The sequence below is a fragment of the Lathamus discolor genome, chromosome 1, assembly GCF_037157495.1.
Source record: "Lathamus discolor isolate bLatDis1 chromosome 1, bLatDis1.hap1, whole genome shotgun sequence".
Lineage (NCBI taxonomy): Eukaryota > Metazoa > Chordata > Aves > Psittaciformes > Psittacidae > Lathamus > Lathamus discolor.
Genome location: NC_088884.1, coordinates 19,271,124 through 19,292,950, shown reverse-complemented (window position 1 = coordinate 19,292,950; position 21,827 = coordinate 19,271,124). Strand labels below are relative to the sequence as shown.

At 40.2% G+C, this 21,827-nt stretch overlaps 1 protein-coding gene across 4 annotated transcripts in view; it reads right to left on the bottom strand.

Moving 5' to 3' along the window:
- The window catches only part of CPED1 (cadherin like and PC-esterase domain containing 1), a 158,426-nt gene that overhangs the window by 111,300 nt on the left and 25,299 nt on the right, over positions 1-21,827 (bottom strand). For 3 of the 4 annotated variants that reach the window (XM_065661316.1, XM_065661403.1, XM_065661580.1), the window contains exons 4-5: positions 10,757-10,863; positions 8,809-8,884 (exon numbers count right to left, since the gene is read on the bottom strand). In XM_065661316.1, the coding sequence (XP_065517388.1) occupies positions 8,809-8,884; positions 10,757-10,863 (183 nt within the window). Of the gene's footprint in view, positions 1-8,808; positions 8,885-10,756; positions 10,864-18,680; positions 18,942-21,827 lie in introns of those variants that run through there. The other variant, XM_065661497.1, reaches the window with a different exon arrangement.

Here is a 21,827-nt window from a genome sequence, read left to right as displayed (position 1 = left end):
ACAAATAACATCAGTATTTTATAACAGAAGAGGTGAGGCAGGCTCAGCAGTTGATGTGTGTCAGCCAGCTTGGGAAATCAAGTTAGAAAGAGTCCCAGCATCCCACTGGCATGTCCAGATTACATCCTCTCTTTCAAAAATCCAAATCCTAACATCAGTAATTTTTGTTGCAGACTCTAAAGATCAAAAGAGAAAGAAGACATAAACTAGAAAAGAATATTTTTCTTTCAAAGTGACTATGCAGAAATTAAAATACTGTTGTTTATGAGGACAAGCTACAGGCATTGCCACAAGTACCTTTTGCTGCTGTCACTTGAGGTAATCCAGAGTAAAGCAAAGGACCTAAGGCTGGATACCTGCTTTCATTTAAGAAAAAAAAAAAAAAAGCTTCGCTTCCTCAAAATTCTGGCTTGAAGGTTTCTTATGTTGATATCTGAAATGATACCATTGAAAACACCGACAAACACCACCACTTTCCCTCTGCATAGGGTGTTCTCCATGACACCATTTTGATGGGCAAGGAAGCCACTACAAGCTCTCAGCTGAATTCACACATTAGCCCTCTAACCACAGCAATGGGTAAAACATAGATCTGAGACATAGGAACATCTGGAGGCCATGTGTAAGAAGGAGGTATAAGGTCCACCAAAGCAAGTCAACACCTCTAGTTCAGAAAACAAAATAAGCACCTCTTTGTCACATGAACTGGTGGTAGATATTGTTCTGTCAACTGCGATCTCTCAAAGTACCACAGAGTCAAACAGATCAGTTGACAGCGAAAACTGATATCTAATGCAGCAGCTACACTGGCATCTAATGAGGCCTTTCAAGTATTTTACACAGCTATGACTTCTTGCTCCCTCTCCCCCCATCTCCAGTTCCCAAGTTATTTACTTGACTTTGGCTCAGAGTTCTAAGTGTAACATGAGACTAAACACACACACAATAAAGAATAGCTGATTTAAGAGTTACAACATGTGGCTGAGCAAAAGGCTTACCAACAGCTAGAAGTACATTTGGGCAAATTAAGACTTCCTGGAGGAGAGCCAGGTCAGTGTTGACACTGCTGCAGCCATGTGGACTGCTGGTAAATGGAATACTTATGTTAACACGAACATCTGGTGACTGCAAAGGTAAAGAATTCAGCAGAAGACCCTACTGGTTGAACTAAGTTCGTAACACTCAACTGAAAAAAAAGGAAACAGAAGATGAATGAGAATGCATCCTCTTCTTTATTCTTCTTTTTATAGTATCCTTTGATGTTACAAGGAGGGTTATGATACCGTTTTATTTGTTAATTTTATTTTTCTTTGTTCAAGATCAAATAGGCTATATTTTGTGCACTTCAAACATGGAGCAAGAAACAATTAAAACTATTGTCTACCAGAAAAAGGTCATTTTGCTTCTAAACTGCCCATCAACTGTCAGATCTGTTAGAAATGCTTCAAGAGTGATAGAATCACCTTGGGAGCTCCTCGTTGCTTAATGAAGCCCAAAGCTTGAGACAGGATCAAACACAACTAAGTCGCTGTGCTTTGTTCTGAGCCCAGCACATTGTTCATTACTTTTATGCAGGACAGCATAAGCTTAGCACACTTGTTCTTGCAGTCTCCATCCAATTGCTTGTCTTTTTAGCAGGAAAAAACATTGCTTTAGAACATGAAAGTACATTAACCCTGAAATCAGCACATTAATCTCCTGAAAACCAGGAGACTTTCATCTGCACAGAAGCCATCTGAACCTCTTCCTAGGTTCTCATAGTGGTAGTCTTTCTCTAGCAGTAGCCTGAATTCTCTCACAGAGGAAAGAAGGAGAATAATAATCACCTTATGTCATTTCTTAGCAGTTTCTGCAGCACAGTGTTCAAGAAGGACTGAAACAGGTCCTCTGTGTCAGCCTTACAAGTTTGCCCTCTGACAAGCCATCTCAGCGAGTTTGAAGAACTTCATATTGCACCCTGTGCTGAGACTATCCATCTGCCTGACCAGTGTGGGCTGCTGGAGCACAAAGAGCTGATTTCTGATACAGACCTGGCGAGCTGCATTGCTACAACCGGGTCCTTTTCTAGTATTTACAACTGGGCAATTTTCCAGCATTTGTAGGTTGGAAAGGTGTGTTAAGCAGCTGCAAAGATTGCTTCACATCAGGAGATGCTTAAAAATCTTTCATAGAATCTTATGCAGACTTCTGAGTGTCTCCAGGCCTATGGAATTTTGATCAAAACAAAGCATACTATCCAGTACCTTTTGCGCAGTCATTTATAGCCACCTTCTGTCAGCTGCATTAGAAGTGCGTGTTTTTCATTTTTCAGTGTTGATTTTGGAGGATGGATAATTTCAGATGAACTACTGCCACTACACGCCTTGAGGCTTGTCACAGAAAGCAGACCTATTCCATTAATTGCTTCCTGTAATCCTTTGACCTATTGGATGAAAAGACTCTGAAACAAAGACCAGCACTCTCCTCTGGCTTTCACATTATGCCTTGAGGTTGCTAAAGAAAGAGAGAGAACCTTTAACACTCAGTTTTATAGCCCATGCATTTAGAAAGGGGTGGCTGTGAAACTCAAAGCAGATGCTGTGTATTTGAAGGAAGCTAGGAAGACAAAGGCAATCCTGGCCCCCAGTGAAGTCCTGGAAAAATTTCCATTGATTTCACAGGAATATGATTACTTGCTTGATACTTAATATTCCTGTGATGGTTTTAATGTGTTATAAGTTGCATTTGCAACATGCACATTGCTTCAGGTTTAATACACCACCCGCTATCGACTTCTGATCTAGCTGTCCTTAAAAGGTTTTCATATTCAAAAAATACAGCGGTCACTCCCTCTGTAGTACGGTTAATCTCAAAGCAACCCACTCTGCATATTTAGAATGGAGAAATTTTGAATTGTTAGTCATTTCTGGAAATTTAAACTATTTAAAATATGTTTAGTATTAAAAAACCTAAAAAATTACAGTAAACCAGATCTAGAACAGAAGGAATTTATACTGTGGGGTGAAATCATGCTAGAAAACACCTGCTTAGTTTCAGAGTTAAAAAGACAAAACGATAGTATGTAATTTTAAAACATGTGTTATTTTCCCCTTTAAAAACATCAGCAAATACAGCTTCAGTTTAGATTAATCACTTCGCATGTTTTTTGCTTCTCTATTTTGGCAGGTGCATGGGAAAAGTGTTTATTAAATACAGTGTTTCCTAAAGCATCCTCACAGTCAAAAGACAGAGGTTCATACAAGAACTTAAATTTACAGATAAGCTATAGAGCTCTGGAAAAAGCAACTCAGTGAAAATGCTGGCTGACTGTTACATGATTAGAGCCACAGCTACAATTCTGTACTAGTAACAGGATAGAATATAGACTAGTATAGGCTAAGTAATTAATTTATTCTGCTATATTCTTTTCAGTCTCCTCATATTTGTTGTTATTACAGAAGTATGGTTTCGTCCTAGCCAAGATCTCACCTTGTTGTAAAACAAAGATCAATTCCCACATAGTTTATAATCAAATTAACTCAAAACAATCAGATGCTGATTTTATTGGCCATTCTTGAGGCTCTTAGTAACTTAGAAAGGTAATAGGCACGGAACTGATCACAGTGGCGCACAGACATTTGTAAGGACCAGATGGCAAAAGAAATGAATCCGTCTATAAAGAAGTATGTTCCTGTCACAGAGATACTGAGTTACTACAACGGAAAATAAATTTAAACTATAATTTCTTTCTTACATAGGTAGCTCCATCGGACCTTGCTTCCTCCCTTTGCTTCATCACCCTTCCCACTTGCTGCAGAGTAAGCAAGAATGCTGGGAACAGGCAGAGCAGAATTGTTAGGCTGGGGAGAAAAAAGCTGTCAGAGGGTTAGTACCAGACAGTAAACATATCACATAGTGAGAGCACAGCCACAGGTGGACTAAATTGGTTCTCCCACCTAGTTTCGTTAGGGTCATGCCTATCCAAGATCTTCTGAGTGATTAATGATGTTGGCCAGCCCTGCAGGTGACCAAGTGAGCATGCAAGGCTGGTAGACACTCTTAAAGTCTTTGGATCAGTGACTAATAAAAACACAAAAGGAAGGTGTACAGCAAAAATATTACTTTAAAAAGAACTGGTGATCCGTATGGTAGAGAAAACAGCTATGCATGGCACAGGCTGGGCCCTGGAAGTGGTGAAACAAGACAAACACTTATGTGGAAAGACAGACTAATCTGGATTGCCCACGCAACAGGAAAATCAAGGAGGCAATGCTGTAAGCATTTCCACTACTTTACCCCCAAAAAACTGTCATAGGCAGTATTTGTTTTGCATACACCGGGATGCCTTTCCTGTGCCCTAAAGTGATACTGGGTATTTCTGATCACATTATGGACCTTAGTCCTTTTCATCTCTCAACTGAGAGATCTAGGAGTCAGGCAAGCCCAGTTCTCACCCCACCTGTGGTGGCATACCAAGTATGAACACCTGAAATCCCTTTGACAGTTATTCTTCAGTCTCAGAGAGCTTTCTATGTCTGGGTTGTTTGCAGGAGGATTTCATTTACATGTCACTGCAACAGCTGCAGCCTTTGCTGAACTGAGCAAATAAATGCCAGGAGAGTGCCTTAGTCTTTCAACAGTCATACCAGAACCACCTCATGGCCCAAATTCCATATAGTGAGCAGATATCAAACACCTGATTAAAAACTGGGCCAAATGCCCTGCAAAAGCAGGTGTGAAACCAAACTTACAAGACTGAGCAGTAAGCACTTACCAGTGTCTTCCATGTTGAATTTTAAGATCCATTAGTATTCCTCACTGCCACACGTGCCATCCTCCAGCAACTCCTCTTAATCCAGTTTGTCCGCACATGTCACACATTTTTCACCTTTTTTCTGCTCTAAACTCTTCTTCCAGTCCTATTTTCCTAACTTTTTTCTCTTTCCAGCTTCTCTCCTGTCTCCTAAAAAGCAGTCATCACTGGTATATGCATAATTTCCCAGCCCCCCAGTGCAGGTGACACCAATCTGAATTTTCAGACTGACAGAAAGATTTTCCATTAAAAAGACAAAGCAAAGAAAATATCAGGTCAGTGCTTGTTTCTACACCTCATTTTCTTTCCTGTATTGATACAAAAGGGGTATGGGAAGGGGCATGCTCTCTTAAATACAAAACCTAGCAGCTTAAGAATTCCACAACAGGAAAGATAATAACTTGGGGGGGGGGGGGGGGGAGGTGTTTAATATCCTTTAGCCTTACCCACCGCTTATCAACACCAATATTGTCATATCCACACTAAATCCAGTAATCTCATCCTCTCAGCCTGATACTTCTTTCTGTGACTTAGTGTGTCTTTAATGAGATCACATAATTCTTGGAGCAGCAACTTTGTGTTTTCACTTTTACAGGAAATTGCTTGGCTCCTTGGGGGGCTGACGAAATGACAAACTCAGTAATAGCAAAACAACTGATTCTCTTCAACAGGAATTGCAGAGAAGCACTGTTGAGTCAGACGCACCAGAATGAAAGTACACGATCGATTTGAAAGGAAACAAACTGTTCTGTGGAGGAAATACTGATGAAAACTGTTCATTTCATGAATAATTTTGAAATTGAGGATCAAAAATCCTAGCAGTTGTCAGTTTTGCTGTTGTTGGAAGGAAAGTTCTGTCAGAGGATGCAAGCAAAAGAAAGAAGTGGAAAAAGCTGGCTTTTATCAGATGAATGAAAGGAGAGGAAAGTGTCTGAAACCTTGGCTCTAGAAGCTTGCTTTAACTTATGCCTTTTTGTCCTCGTAATCTGAACTCAAATGATTTATCCTTCTGATTCTAAGTTGAGCTTCTGTGGGTGAATTTCATTCATAGTAAATTAGATTAGTCACATCTAATGATACTAAGTGGGATTTATCTCTGTGTTGAGGCACTTTGGGGTCTGGTCTATACAAAATGAGCCCATGTGTGCCACAGCTTAAGTTCCCACTCCTGTTACTGGAAACAGTCTAGTCTATAAATGAGTGTGGAGCAATTGAGCTAATGCTAAATTATGCTGAAATTAAGTGTTCTTTTGGGCCTGCTCACTCTAAACTGTACTTCTGTTAACTTCTGGAGCTGAGACATCAAGTGTTAAATTCAGATATCCACACGTTGACATTTACTGCCAGCTAGGACACCACAGGATATCCTTCTGAGCCTCTAACTCCTGGACCAAAAAGACATAGGTTCTGTGCTAAATCTGCCCATCCTACTGGGTGTCCTGAACTCTCCGTGGCAACTCAAGTGGCATGAGAGCTTTGCGCTGAAACACCGACCTCAGCACCTGGGCCACATGTGGAGACATCTAGATGTACGAGATGGACTTCTCTTTTTTACTTTAAAACACTACAGCTAATTTAGGTTCAAAATCATTTTTGCTAACTGAGAGGTAAAGGATGGGCCTTTTTCCTGCTCCAGCATGGGCTCCTCTCTCCATGGGGCCACAGGTCCTGCCAGGAGCTGCTCCAGCACAGGTTTCCCACAGGGTCACAGTCTCCTTTGGGCTTTTGCTGTGCTCTGGCATGTGGTCCTCCCTAGGCTGCAGGTGGAGACCTGCTCCCCCGTGGACCTCCATGGACTGCAGGGGCACAGCTGCCCCATCATGGTCTGCACCGTGGGCTGCAGGGGAATATCTGGCACCCAGAGCACCTCCTCCCTCCTTCTTCACTGACCCTGGTGCCTGCAGGGCTGTTTCCCTCATGTATTCTCACTCCTCTCTCCAGCTGAAGTTGCACGAGTTTTTCCCCCCTTCTTATCTATGTTATCCCAGAGGTGCTACCACCATCACTGATGGGCTCCGCCTCGGCCCAGCAGCTCCATCTTGGAGCCAGCTGGCATTGGCACTGTCGGACACAGGGGAAGCCTCTAGCAGCTTCCCACAGAAGCCACCCCTGTAGCCCCTCCCTGCTACCAAAACCTTGCCAGAGAAACCCAACACAGGAGAAAGCACTCAACAGCTTAAAGACCGAGTAAACAAAGTGGCTTGTCCACAGTTTAGGGACACCAGTGAAAATGTGCATATTTTAAGGGGAAAGCTGTGTGCGTTGTAAATGCCTCTTGGGTTTGTGGTTTTGCTGTAGCAAAATAATATAACCACTGCAACTGGCCTTTCTCCAAGCAGGAGAGGCAAACCAATGTTTTTTAGAGGCAGTCTGTTACAACATGAGTAGGATGTACCAATTACTGAAGCCCTTGACAGTTTCAGAAACCTGTTCAGCCTTTTTTCTTAAACTGGCATTATACCAGAATACTTTCTAATCCACTTTCCAGTGCAAGGGAACCAAGGCACTAGGCATCACTGAATACATACTTAAAACTCAGCCAAAACAAAATGTATTGCTTACCTGGTGTAATATGACTTCATGATAAAGAACTTTGAGCAACCTGATCTAGTGGAAGGTTGTTCCATGGCAGGGGGTTGGAACTAAATGATCTTTAAGGTCCCTTCCAACCCAAACCATTCTGTTGATTCTGTGACTCTGTGACCTGGATAGATGTTTGTTATACTGCATGTTCCTTATGATCAGTTTTGACAATGTGCTGCACTTGGAAAATGGAAATGCTCAATTTAAACTGAACCTTAATATACAGTTAAGGGAAACATTTCACATAGGTTTTAAGTATTGATCAACCTTTAAATGAAACTGTACAAAAGTTAAAAGGGAAACTATAGTATGCTTAGGATAGGAGCCACCTAAGCCGACTTCAGTCAAGCATCCTAATGTCAAGTATTTAATCTAAGCTACTTGCATAGATTCCATTTACAGTCAGTGGTAAGAGGTAAGTGGGTAGTAAGTACCTGCAGGGGTAACTCAACACACCTGTTATAAACACATAATTTAGGACAAAATGAGGTGGTGTTTGTAGGTGCCCTTCTCTACTGATTTAAGGGGAAGACTAGAACACTGCTGCAGAAGATACTTAACTTCTAAATGATTAAATGAGGTGTAATTAGTCTGTTCCTTATGTGCTAAATATAAATTATATATAAAAGGTGAAAGGAGGATAAGACAGATCTATCTTGTATATATATATTTGTCTGCAAACAAGGCTAAATACTAATGGAATAAATATGGGCTTCATTGTTACTGGATTAACAAAGGAAAAAGATGAAATTTCTTATCAGCAATATTTTTGTAGTGAAGTTAGATCATAAATCCAAAATAGCATTGATGCTGGATATTTAGTAGTATAACTGAGGTCATAGCTTGCCCCTCTGTAGTTTAAATAGACCAAATATGATGCACAACAGTTTTTTTCCAGTTTCTATTCAAAGCTGAATTTCACCCACAGTAAATTAGAATTCTCTGGCAACTTGCCCATAACCTTTAAACTTTTCTGGTTGATGATTTTAATACAAAAAGGCTTTTTATCAGTAAATTGTGTCTGGATTGGAACCAAACTCTGACTCCTACTCTTTCCCCATGCCACAACATTTTTGTAAAGCTGAATAAATATGTTACACTGAACCCATGTCTTTGAAGTGTAAACATCAACATACTACAGTAACACAAAACAGTCCAAAAACAACACACTTATAGCCAAATTATTTCTGCAGTATGCAATAGCCAAACAATGCAATACCTTCACCTGAAAAAAATACTGAGTAACTGTAATCTGTATTTAAGTGGTATCTGAAATGAATTATCATTCTTGTTTCATTTTCCCCCCATGCATTTAGTTCCCTATGACTAAAAATAAAAAGGAACTGTAAACCTGACAATTTTATTTCAGAGACTTCCGTGACAACTATTAAATGAGCACCATCAGATATGCAGATTTGAAGAAATAAGGTTACCTGGAAAGGCTTTTGTTATCTGACATAATCCCTCTTTTCTGCAAAGGAAATGCTGGATTTCTGGAAGCAGGTTTACCTATAAGTAAAAAAGAGAAGCTTTGATGATTCCGTTCAGAAAAGTGTTCTTTTTCCTGGAGCCTTTAATGGGTTTGTATTTAATTTATTAGAGACACCTCATGTGCAAAACTTCTGTCAGTGTGAAAAGGGAATTACAGCTTTGCCATCCGTGCAACACAGGATAATGGAGACAAGGATGGGCTCTTGCTCCATGGCTATAACAAAACAAAATTTTAGGCTGCTGAGTTTTCACCCCTTCCTGCCCCCTTTTCAGTTTCTGCAGCTTCTCTCTTCTCTGCCAGTCATCAATCACTGTCTCTCCCTGCAGGGAAATGGCCTATGCCACTTGAATTGCTGTGCTTGGAAATGGTGGTAAGCTAACATAGCTAAACCACATCCAGGCTCTGAAACAAAGGACTGTGTTGCACTGTGGTATGGACATGACAGCAGCGAGTAAGCCCAATATTTAAAGTTATCCAGTGATACGGACCATCTGGCTTAAGTCCCTGCTGTGCTGCACACTTCTGAGAGAACTTGGATAATTCCTTTGATCACCTTGTGTCTCAGTTATCCATGTGTGAAACTTCTGGACATTTGAGAGTGCCATAAGGATTATTGTAGTGCACAGTATTAGAGGCTCAGATGTGCTATTATAGGTAGAATGAGCAAAAAGCAATGTGCAGAAGCCTGGGGTGTTTTATGATCTGGGATGTGAATCTAATGCATGTACATTCCTAGCAAACTGGAACCATGATAAAAATTTCTGTTTGGATGCACTTAGATAAGGTGTCCTGTCCCAGGGAACCCCAGTGTATATGATTCTAGGTCTGCTGCGGACACAAAGTGGTTTTTTATATCCTTATGAACTTCATACATGAACTAGATGATACCTTTTAAAAGCAGTTCTGTCTCTCCCAGTCCCTCAAGACAGAATCTATACTTTTGGGTCTTGCCATTATCTGTGTATGCATGTGAAATATAAGCCAAACTGTACCCATAGTTTGGTCACATTTTTTCAAACAAAGACCTCAGTTCAAATCTCATATTTTTACAAACAAGTCAGGTACTTAATTAGGCATCTGCATATCTAAGTAACCTAAACTGTGCCCACAACATGCTCAAGTAAGAAAAAACAAAAAACAAACCAACAAACCAATTTTGAAAATAGCAAGAAATATTGGCACTGATGCTTTGGACTGTGAATAAGCAGATTGCAGTGCAGAGCAAGGAACTGCCATGAAGGCCCTGGAGGACAGTGGTCCAGTTCACACATTAGCAATCTTAGAAGCACTGTCATTATTTGGAGAAATGCCTAAATGATCTTTAGAAAGGAGCAATTACATTAGGTGAAACTCAATAGTGATACAGGATATGAAGCCTAAATTAATTTAGCTTTATCTTCTGCCTATGCTATTATTCTGAAATATTTCACGCATTTGCTAGCTGTTTCTTCCCATTTCTAAATTCTCTTTTCCAGGGGGGTAAATTGCTTAAATTTCCCTTGACTTCTGTAGAAGCGTTTTCTGTCTGACATGCTACTTGAGAGTGGCCAACAACAAAAAAAGTTCAAGCCAAAGAAAAGAAAAACTTGATGCTCAGTTGTAACAATTTTCAGTATTTACACTGAAACATTTACAATCAAAGTAACATACTATGCCCGATGGAGAAGCTGTTTGTGATCACCGGGTGTGATATAAAGAAGAATGAAATGTTGCTATCTAACAACTATTCCTCAGTAGACAAAAATCTTGAAAAAACTTTTTTATTGGTGTTAAGTCATGCTGCTGAAATATAAAATAAGTATTAGATGCTTCTTTTTTTGTGAGTGCTGAAAATCTGAGCAGCCCTGGCCTCTCATTTATACAAAAAAAATAACATGATAATCGCATACCTTCTGGAATAGCTCTAGATGATGCAAGTCTTCTATTTGAAAGCAGCCAGTACCATCATTTTTTCTGGAAGATAAGCAGATCAAAAGATCCCAAGGGCTGATACCACCTATCAGGAAAGAAAAGAAGCGAAAGAAAGTATCATCAATTCCTATTTGAACAAAAAATACTTAGATCCAAACCCTGAGGAACAGCCAACCATTGCAATGCTGAGTACATGAACACCTACAGGTGGCAGAAGGAAAAGAGACACATTACCACAGTTCAAGCTTTTGGAACTGTATTAGGTATTTGATAGTCGGCAGCTCCTGTTATACCTGCCTACTGATGTCCAGTCCCCTGGTGTTTGACCTGTTTAGCATTCAGAAACGAAAAAGTTCAGTTGTATGGCACTGCTTTAATTTGTTATCTTTTTTTTCTTTTCTGAACTCCTCAACATGCACACTTGTAACGCACATCCACTACATGCAGTGTGATCTGAGGTCTTTCGTTATTGGGAAGTAAATGCTACAGGAAGCAATACTAGTCATGCTATTGCAAACAGCAGGATTTTCTAGCCTGAATTTTTCTGTAGTGGCTTCTTAAATATTAGACAACAGTTTTCCAACATCTGTAACTGGTGTAGAAATAGGAATTAAGTCACACTGAGCAAGCAGCTAGCTTCTGAGCTAGTTTTAGTGCTTCCTTTCTGGAGCAAAACTAGCCTGTGAGACCATGGAGTTCTATTAGTAGGAAACAAGCAACACTGGAGTCAGAGATGGCTGGCTGACAAAGAGTCAAAACTAAATTGCACCAATTAAAATATCATTATGGATTACAAGATAAAAATAGGTCTTGGAGTCTGTCCATATCACAGCATGTGATGCGTAGAAATGCCAGTGTAGCTTCAAGGGAGCTTGATCAGCTCCCTCAAGTGATTATTTGTTTTCTTCTGTATATATGGCCTTCGTTACCTGAACGAGTTAGAGGTAGTGTCATCTCCCAAAAGATTAACAGAATCACTGTGTCTGTTGAGGACACCATGAATGTGTTCAATAAAGGGTAAACCATTTCACTGACAAGATGACAGAAATAAAGAACTTCTGAACAGAAAGGGCAGTGAGAGAAGCTGTACAGCATCCAAGGCAGAGTATAGCATTTGGTCAAAGGTCTCTGCACGACACCTGTTTCAGTGACTGGTTGGTTGGTTCTTTTTCCCAAGGCTGGGAAGATTACATGCATTTTATTCCATTTTGTGCTATCCGTCTGTGATAGCTTCCTAATTTCATTAGATTACTCTCTAAATTTGGTCCCACTGGTGGCCACAGAGATATTTATTTTGGCTGATTTCCCTCTTCAAAATTTTTTGCTATCCAATCACAATCACAAATGCCAAGCAGGATGAAGATTTCACCTAAGGAGATTTAACACACTCAATTTACCTTAAGTACAGTAATGAATTGGTTGTGCAGGATGGGTCCAGGACTATGAAACTATCACCTTCACGTTTGTAAGCAGTGTGACAAAGCTGAAAAGATTAATTTTCAGTTATGCTGTATCCATTACCATAAAGAATTCTTCCATTTCACATTATGAGAACCAGTATTATGGTATAAAAAGAATTAAGTCATGTGAAATTTAGGCAAGACAGATTCACTACATGCTCCTTTGTGAAAGAAACAAACATAAAAAAACCCTGCAGGTAGATAAAAATGGCAGAGATAGATAGAAAATAAATGAAACATTAAAGAAACATACAAGCAAATACTTCATTTCAGTGCAAAAGACTAGCAGTGTTAATCTACTCAATGGCCTCACCAGCTATGTAATTATCAGATAAGCAAGATGTGCCTTTGACTAGTAAGCACATTTGAATAAATCATTATAATTACATATAAAGCACAAAACCTAGCTGTGAGCAAACCGAAAGGAAATTGGAGGGAACTCCATTTCTCAGAAGCAGTTCATTTCCTTCCCTTGTTTATTGTTACACATCCTGGCCAGGGATGAATTTGATCTCTGACTCCAAAATATCTGCTGCACTGTGTATCATATATTTGCCTTTAGGACACAGCAGAGTGATCGATATGTATGCACCAAAGAGAAGAAAAGGAAAAAGGGCCCTCAGACCCAGCGTGTTTCTGAGCCAGTGCCAATGAAGTAGAACAGTTAACTGCTGGGAGCGATAATTTTCAGGAGGAGTTGAATGCCTGCCATTAGTTGTGCTTTCTATTTAGAGTAATTAGACATCTAGCCAGTTATTTCAGAACAGAACAATCAGAACTGAAACATGCCTATTTATAGAACACAGGAAACTTCCTATTAGAAAAACAGTGCGCACCTAGTGCTGTCTCTCAGATTCAGGCTGTCAGAGCGGAATGACTTGTTTAAATGTTTCAATACATTCCATAGCAACTACACCTGAAAAAAAATGTTCTTGGAAAACAAAAATGGAAGAAGCATGTGTTACAACAGTTAGTTCTGGAACAGACTTCTCTTTGAATAGATACAGACTAGAAACTGCCTGTGTCATCGCTCTCACAGTTTAACTTTTTGTGGAAAATAAACATCTATGATCATGAGACCATGAGTCTGTCTCTTCTGCAAATGTAATGATTACAAAACTGTATCTCAGCGAAAAAGGGCTGGTGCTATCAATATTCTAGTAACACCAAATGGCCCAGGAAAAGGATCCCACACTTTTGGGCGCTGTATTTTAACACAGAAGATCTCTTTTACAGAAATTATTTCTAAAGTAAAGCAAGATACAACATGTGAGCTAAAACATTCGAGAATAAAAGAGAAAAGAACAAAATTGACAGTAATAACACAAGTCATCTGCATGGAAAAACTCATGTTTCAAAATGTTTTTAGAGATGTTCCAGTATCTGAAGGGGGCCTATAGGGATTCTTGGGATGGACTATTCGTTAGGGACTATAGCGATAGGACAAGGGGTAACGGGTTAAAACTTAAACAGGGGAAGTTTAGATTGGATATAAGGAGGAAGTTCTTTCCTGTTACGGTGGTGAGGCACTGGAATGGGTTGCCCAAGGAAGTTGTGAATGCTCCATCCCTGGCAGTGTTCAAGGCCAGGCTGGACAGAGCCTTCGGTGGTATGGTTTAGTGTGAGGTGTCCCTGCCCATGGCAGGGGGGTTGGAATTAGATGATCTTAAGGTCCTTTCTAACACTAACTATTCTGTGATTCTATGATTCTGTGTTTAATGATGAATGTTTAGTAAAGGTGTTTAAAGAAGAATGTCCATATTAGTCTGTCTTCAGTGTACACACTGTTGTTTACTGCAGACTTCAAACCAGAAGCAGGCTTTAACAGGACTTTTGAAGTGGAAGGTTAAAATGGATATTTCATACCTGAAAAATTTAACTACTATCAATTTACATCAAGCTTTTTCCATGTAAAGGGCTTCATCTACAGTTAAGGAAATCTTGTTTGCTTTATTCACCAAACCAGTGGAGCTCAGCATGTGGGAGCAGACAACCAATTAAGTCATATGAAATCCCACCTCATGGAGACAGTCTCTACTGCTTTGTATTAGTTTGCATTTGTACAAGCACAAGAGTGGTAACTTAAGATGAGAATATACAACTGTATGCTCATCCCCCCTCTGAGCATCTGAGATTTTTTAGTTCAGCCTGTTAATTACGGCCTTGCCTACACAAGGAATGTTCATCTGTAGAATTATATTTTATGCAGGTGAAGCGAGTTTAATATGAATACAGCTTATGCTGGCAGCATGATGCTCTTATTAATCTAGATTTTTTGCCAGCTCTTTCCCCCCACCTCTCATCCATCTTGCAGTCCCATCTTAAAAAGTGTTCCTGTACCAGAGATGTGTATCTTAGGTTTACCTGAGAATATCAACATGAATTGCTAATCTAAGAATCAGTAGTTCAGCATACTTTGATTCCAGTCATCTGTGACCACCTTTAATAAGACTTACTCTCAATGCGTCAAAGTACATGCTGTTGAATTCAGAGGGTAATATGTTTCAACAGACAACTGATAGAATATACAACTTTCAATTTTCAACAAGATACCACTGTTTTCATTGGCTTTGACTCTGACTTTTCACTTGGAATAATTAGAACAGTTATGTGGGGAAATCATTTATAAGATAATAAATGATGGAGAAAAACAAACATGTTTTTAGCAGCAGTGGAAATAGCAATGCAGAGACCAATAAAAACATTTAACTTTTTCAATAAAAATATTCTGCAGAGGGTTTTTGTTTTCTGATATAATAGATCAAAGTGAACGGAAACAAAATGAAAACTGTAGGATTTAGTGGGGGTTTAAGCTTGCAGCACATACATTTTGTAAATGAACTTCAAGAATTTCTGAAGGTGGTTTCTTAAATGAAGTGATCTTATTCCAGCCTATGAACTTATCATGGCCTCCCCAGGAGCTATGGCATTGGAGGCTGGATTTTGCAGGAAAACTTATATGCATATAACCCCATGGAGGTTTCAAGTTCTTATGTGTATACACAGAATAATAGCATTTCATTTAACCAAATGAGTGAGCTCCATCTCAAACACACAGCTTGAAATTTCATTTTTTTACAGTGTTAAGGTTTCCAACCTGAATTTTGACCTGAAAGAACTTTGAAAATAAAATACAGTGTTCATCTTTTATGCTCATCTTCATGCACGTCATTCATTCTGTGAAATGAAAAGGCTGGTCAACTTTATTTTTATTTCCAGTCGATTTGAAATTTTGCACTTTCTTGCACCATCACACTAGAATTAATTAATTTACAAGCACTGGAGGATAAGAAGATGACAAGAAACAAACAACATTTATTTGTCAAGAGCATGTCTGTAAACCTAGTCTGATTTCTTCTGACAGAGTAACTGATTTAGTGAACAAAGGAAATAGTAGCAACGAAAGAGTTTTACTTTGGTAAGTCTTTATACACTTCCCATGTAACATACCTATAAGATGAGTGTACAACTATTTGAAAAAATGAAGTCTACACTATCAAAGTGGATATTTTTTTGGAGCAGAACCTCAAAGGATACCCCACTGTATACTGAGTTCTAATCAAATTTTTCAGTAACAAATTTAATGATGGAAGAGTTAAATGCACTTATAAATAGCAAATGATACCAAGTTGATGGGGAGTGTAAGCACTTTGGAAGACATAAGCAGAATTGAAAATTATTTTGATAAATGGTCCAAATTCAACCCAAGGAAATTCAGAACAAGTTAAATGTGCCATAATTCAGGAAAAAACAGATGACAATTGTCCAAAGAGCACTACTACAGAAAAGGACTAGATTCATAAAAATAGCATTATAACACTGTTACCACTCATGCACACACACACACAAATCTGTATTACTTTTGAGTTGTTGGCAAAAATTTATTGGTGCTGAAAGAGTGGAATCTTCCCTTTTAGAACTGCAGTTTGACATTGTTCTATGTCAATTCCCTGCAGAATTCTAAGTAACAGGGACTATTTCATTATAATCATCAACCTGTGGACATTAAGAATTGTAACCAACCTGTGTTGCAAGCATTGCATACAAGAACAGGGGTAATCCTTCTGGTGCAGTTGGTGTTGGTCATACGTCACCAGTAACACCATTTCCCAGTTCTGGAAAACACAGTTTCAACAGAGGATTGCAAGAAGAAGGTGGATTTTGGAAGGCCTTGTAGTGGGTCTTACTGGGATGGAGTTAATCCTCTTCCAAACCTGTGTTTATAATGTTTTAGCTATTGCTGAGCAGTGCTTCCACAGCATCAACACCTCCTCTGTGGCTCACTCTGGCCTGCAGTGAGCAGGCTGGGGTAGGCAAGAGTATGGGAGGCGACACAGCCAGGACACCTGACCCCAACTGACCCAAAGGATATCCCACACCATATGGTGTCGTGCACAGCATATAGACCTTGGGGAAGAAGAAGGAAGGAGGAGAGGTTCAGAGTGATGGTGTTTGTCTTCCCAAGAAACAGTGATGGAGCCCTGCTGCCCTGGGGACAGCTGAAAACTGCCTAGCCATGAGAAGTGTTGAATGAATTCCTTGGTTTGCTTTGCTTGCACATGCAGCTTTTGCTTTACGTATTAAACTGTCTATCTCAACCCACAACTTTTCTCACTTTTATCCTTCTGATTCTCTCCCCCATCCCATCGGGGGAAGTGAGCAAGTGAGGTACTTAGCTACTGCCTGCAGTTAAACCACAACACCATAGAATAAATTCTTACCCATCCCAAATCATTTGTCCTCTTTAATTACTGGAGGCAGGGTATGAAGTAAACAGCAAAGATTATACAAAGTTTCTGATCACAAGGATGACTTACTGGAATAGGTCACTTTCAGGAAGCTATATAACCCCTGCAGAGGAGGTCCTGAGATTTGTACATGACCCTTAAAAGAAATTCCCCTCAGCTCTGTTTGAAACATTTCCAGGCACCTCTGAGATGCATGGATGTGAAGAGATTTTCAGAATAAGGTATTATTTAGATACTGACACATTAAACTGTATTCAAATATACTTTTAGCATGTTGTAAACCCGATGTGTAAAAAAACCATAAATACAATGAATGTAAGTTTTAGCTTCATGAATCATACCTTACAGGGACAAAAACACCCAAATCCTCTGCTCCTGCAGGGTAGTGAAGTAAGCACAGACTGAACTGAGTTTGATGAGGAGGCATGTAGTTATGGAAGTAGCCTTCCAGTAGTAAACCCAACTTTAAACAAGACAGATGAATATGTTTTACAGAGCAGGCTCCATCCCTGCAATGTAGCCAGTTTATAGAAGTCAATGGTTTATAAGTCAATAGTTTACCGTGGAAGAACTACCAGATATCTGAAAGACAGAACTACTTCCTCACTGCCTGGCTCTGGACTCTTGGTTGGATTTTATGTCCCCCAGCATCTCAGAGGGCAGCAGCATCAGGCAGGCTGTGTGAAGGGCTCTGTGGATGTGGGAATTCTACACCTCTGAAGATCTGAGCTTCACTGATAACACTACAGGGAAAAATATCCTTTGAAGACTATTTCTGGTTACAGCAGCTCGGCTGTCTCGCTTGTGCAAAGATCAGAATGCCACTTGTTGGACTGAATGCTTTCTCTTTGCTAATGATACGGCCTTTTACAAGTTTTTGATATCACTGTTTCATTTGTAGAGCTTTCCCTAAAGGAATGTCTCATAACTCAGTATGCAGGAATTTTCCGCATAAAGAAGTAATTGAAAGGATTTAATTTTTTCTTTTGGCATGGCTCTTGATAGTCATGAGCTATCACCAGTTTGAACTCACCGTGACAACAACGAAGAAATGATCACCCTACTGCGTGAAGATAGTGTAGGAAAAGATGGGAAGGTTTCTGATATTTTCTGAAGTACACTGGAAAGCCGCTGTTCACCTGTCCATGTTCAACTCTCACTGTTTAACACAATTCCATGCTACTTCTTGAAACTGATTGTACTCACAGTCCACTCTAATAGCACCTGTTTAACTAGACAAATTAGACTGAAATGTTTTGGCACATTAACTGCAGTGTAGTATTATAAGTGTAAAAAAAACCAACCCCACCCTATGTATGAGGCTGACATTGTTGGACGCAGTTGATTCATTCACAAAATACTTTGTACAGTTGCTGTATGGCTGCCAGGGAAAGGCTGCAGGAATCCTGAGGACAGTCACTAGTCACTATTCATGCTCCTTGAGGAGGATCAGAATTTTATTTGGCTCAGCTAACCCCTAACTAAGAGGATCTGAAGTGCCAAGGGAAGCATTCTCTGTGGAGGAGAAGCTGGTGTGAACCAAGTGGAACCAGTCTAATTCCAAGAACAGCTCATCTGTCTCTACAGCTTAACGCAAAACACTGCCCTGTGCTCAAGAATTAATGCCAAGTCACATCTGAGTTCAGCAGTTGGGGAGTGAAACAGCCATTTGAAGTCCTATCACAGTGCCTCACCTAATGCTTGACTGCTCTGCATCCATTCTGCAAATACTGCGGGGAGATGTTAGGCCTAACTCCATATGGGGAGGCATTATGCTTCCACTGTTCTCTGAAAAAAAAAAAAGCTGTTTTATTATGATTTCTTTATACCAGGAAGGGCCAGGCTGCAAGCCTGCTTTTCTTGTCAACCCAAAGCAGAATTTAAGCGTACAAATATAAATGAGGGTCACAAGCCAAGAGCTACCTGCTTCTCCCAAGCTCTTCTAAAATTTGGCAAGACTTTTTCCACCTGTTCTCAGACTCCAAAACTGCCTTGGAACTACCTACCAAGTCAACCAGTTACCATCTTTCTTGATGGAGTAATTGACAATTCAAGGCAGATTACTGTCTCTAAAAAAACCCCAAAGAAAACTATTGCAGGCTTAAATACAAGAATTGAGAAGAAAGGAGACAATCCTTTCTCCTTTTATATCACATTCAGTCATGCAATAGAATAACAATCCTTTCTTCTATCAGTAAACTACGGTACTATAAAAGGCAACCACAGAAGAATTTGCAGACCTGCAGCAAATGGTTTAAAGTGGTGTTTTTAAATGTCCAGATAACTGTTGGTAAGGCAACAAAGGTAGTGCACAAAATTTGCAGTATTATTAAACTATATCCATATATTTTTTCTGTGCAACCAAAGAATGAGCAGAAAAGTGGAAACAAAAGTAAACAAAGTACAGTCAAAGATTATATTAGTCTGACGGGGAGACGAGTACTGCAGTATATAAGACAGGTGTATTAGATGTTTCTTACTTTATTGCGTAGATACTGTGTCAGGCTAAGAATAACTCTCCGTGGAATTTTATTATAGATTGTAACTTGAACAATCTACAGTTTTTATCATGGCATAATCTGTCAACTCAGGCTATGAAAATATGTTGTCAAAATACACTCTGAGCTACAGTAGAGTTCAACAGCAAACAAAATGAAAATATGTAGTCCTGACCCAATGGCAAACACATCAGGGCAATTAAAACACTCAAGCCTGTTATTCCATTTCTGTGCTTACATACCATGCTTCAGATGAATATTCAGATTAAACTGGTATGCTCTCCACACATGGGTACTTTCTGCATAGCTAACCTCAGAGAAACCAAAAGCATCTAGTAATCCAATACGGTATGCTCTACTTGTATGCAAGTTCACAAGGTTTACATCCCTAGTTGCTCAGAAATGCCAGAATTCTTACTTTATTTGTATTTAATACACCAGGTAGGCCACCGTAATCAAAGCTGCTAGATATGTTTCTCACTCGCTCCATCCTCCTTTCAGGTAGATAATACATTATGGGAAGAATAGCTCCGTCCTGCTCTGTGCCAAGGAAGAAGACTCTGTGACACAATTGCCTTTAGACAATCCTCACTCCTACATGGTCCAAATTATTCTAACTGATAACTCTTGAGACTATACACAAGAGGAACTCTATGTCCCTGTTCTGTAAACCCTGAGGAAAATCATGTGAAAAAGCAGCATGCAGTCATGAAGCAGAAGGATGTATCAGGACAATCCCAGGCACAGCTACAGAGAAGAGACTCAGAGCAGGCCTGTGGAGAAGGACTTGGGGGTGTTGGTCAATGAGAAAATGAACATGAGCTGGCTTCAGTGTGCGCTCGCAGCCCAGAAAGCCAACCGTATCCTGGGCTGCATCAAAAGGAGCGTGACCAGCAGGTTGAAGGAGGTGATCCTGCCCCTCTACTCTGCTCTTGTGAGACCTCACCTGGAGTATTGTGTGCGGTTCTGGTGTCCTCAACATAAAAAGGACATGGAACTGCTGGAACAAGTGCAGAGGAGGGCCACGAGGATGATCAGGGGACTGGAGCACCTCCTGTATGAAGACAGGCTGAGAAAGTTTGGGCTGTTCAGCCTGGAGAAGAGAAGGCTGTGTGGAGACCTCGTAGCAGTCTTCCAGTATCTGAAGAGGGGCCATAGGGATGCTGGGGATGGACTATTTGTTAGGGACTGTAGTGATAGAACAAGGGGTCCCTAACGGGTTAAAACTTAAACAGGGGAAGTTTAGATTGGATATAAGGAAGAAATTCTTTCCTGTGAGGGTGGTGAGGCACTGGAGTAGTTTTCACAAAGGAGTGGCAAATGCTCCATCTCTGGCAGTGTTCAAGGCTAGGCTGGACAGAGCATTGGGTAGTATGGTCTAATGTGAGGTGTCCCTGCCCATGGCAGGGGGGCTAGAACTAGATGACTTTACAGTCCTTTCCAACCCTAACTATTCTATGATTCTGTCATGACTGAGTGCAGCAAATCAAAGTTGAAAAGAATGCATGTCACAGCTGAGTACCTAACCGTGAGCTGCCTGTGTGCATATACTCCTGTTCTGGTCTGATATTCACAATGTTTTTCAATATCTCCCACTGCTTATTGTAAAGTTATTTTATTTAAACTTCAGATAAAATAAAGAAAAGCAGCAGTTTAAATGTGTGAGGTAGGTTCCTCTGTCACTGACAGAGCATGGTGGTAAAGGAAGGGAAACAAACACATGTGACAATGAAGAACACACTGGAGACAGGAAAAATTCCTCTTGGCTGGACACAGATGAAATGAAAACATAAATGAAATGTAAAATGAAAAGCCAATAGTCAATTGATGTAAAATCACCAGGATTCAAGAACTCTATTACAGAAACTTTTACTAACATTCCAATTATCTTTAATAGGGGGAGTGAGGGTGGAGGAGGAAGATAAAGAACGGGAAAGGAATTTAGGCCTGAAGCTCTCGTATTTTGCTGTGAGAATCCAAGCAGAACATGGGTTACAGCTTTCGAACCCATGTCTTTGTCACTGAATAAGCAGAGTAGGAACACTGTGATCACTTGTTCTGTGATAAAAAGCTCATCTACAGACATGTCCAGGGAGCCCAGAGGAATTGCAGCAGATGGAGGAGCCCAAACAGCACCCTCCTCCAGCTTGTCCCAAGGACATCACAGGACAGCGATCTGCCCACAAAACACTCTTCTCTTCACATGTGTAAACACACACACAAAGGAGCACAAAGGCAAGATACTGGGTAGGGGAATTCCAGTAACCCTGTCAGAAAGACAGAAGCCCCTGCCCTGGTCCCTCTGAGCTGAACCAGGGGAGACTTAGGCCGAGTGCCCATCGT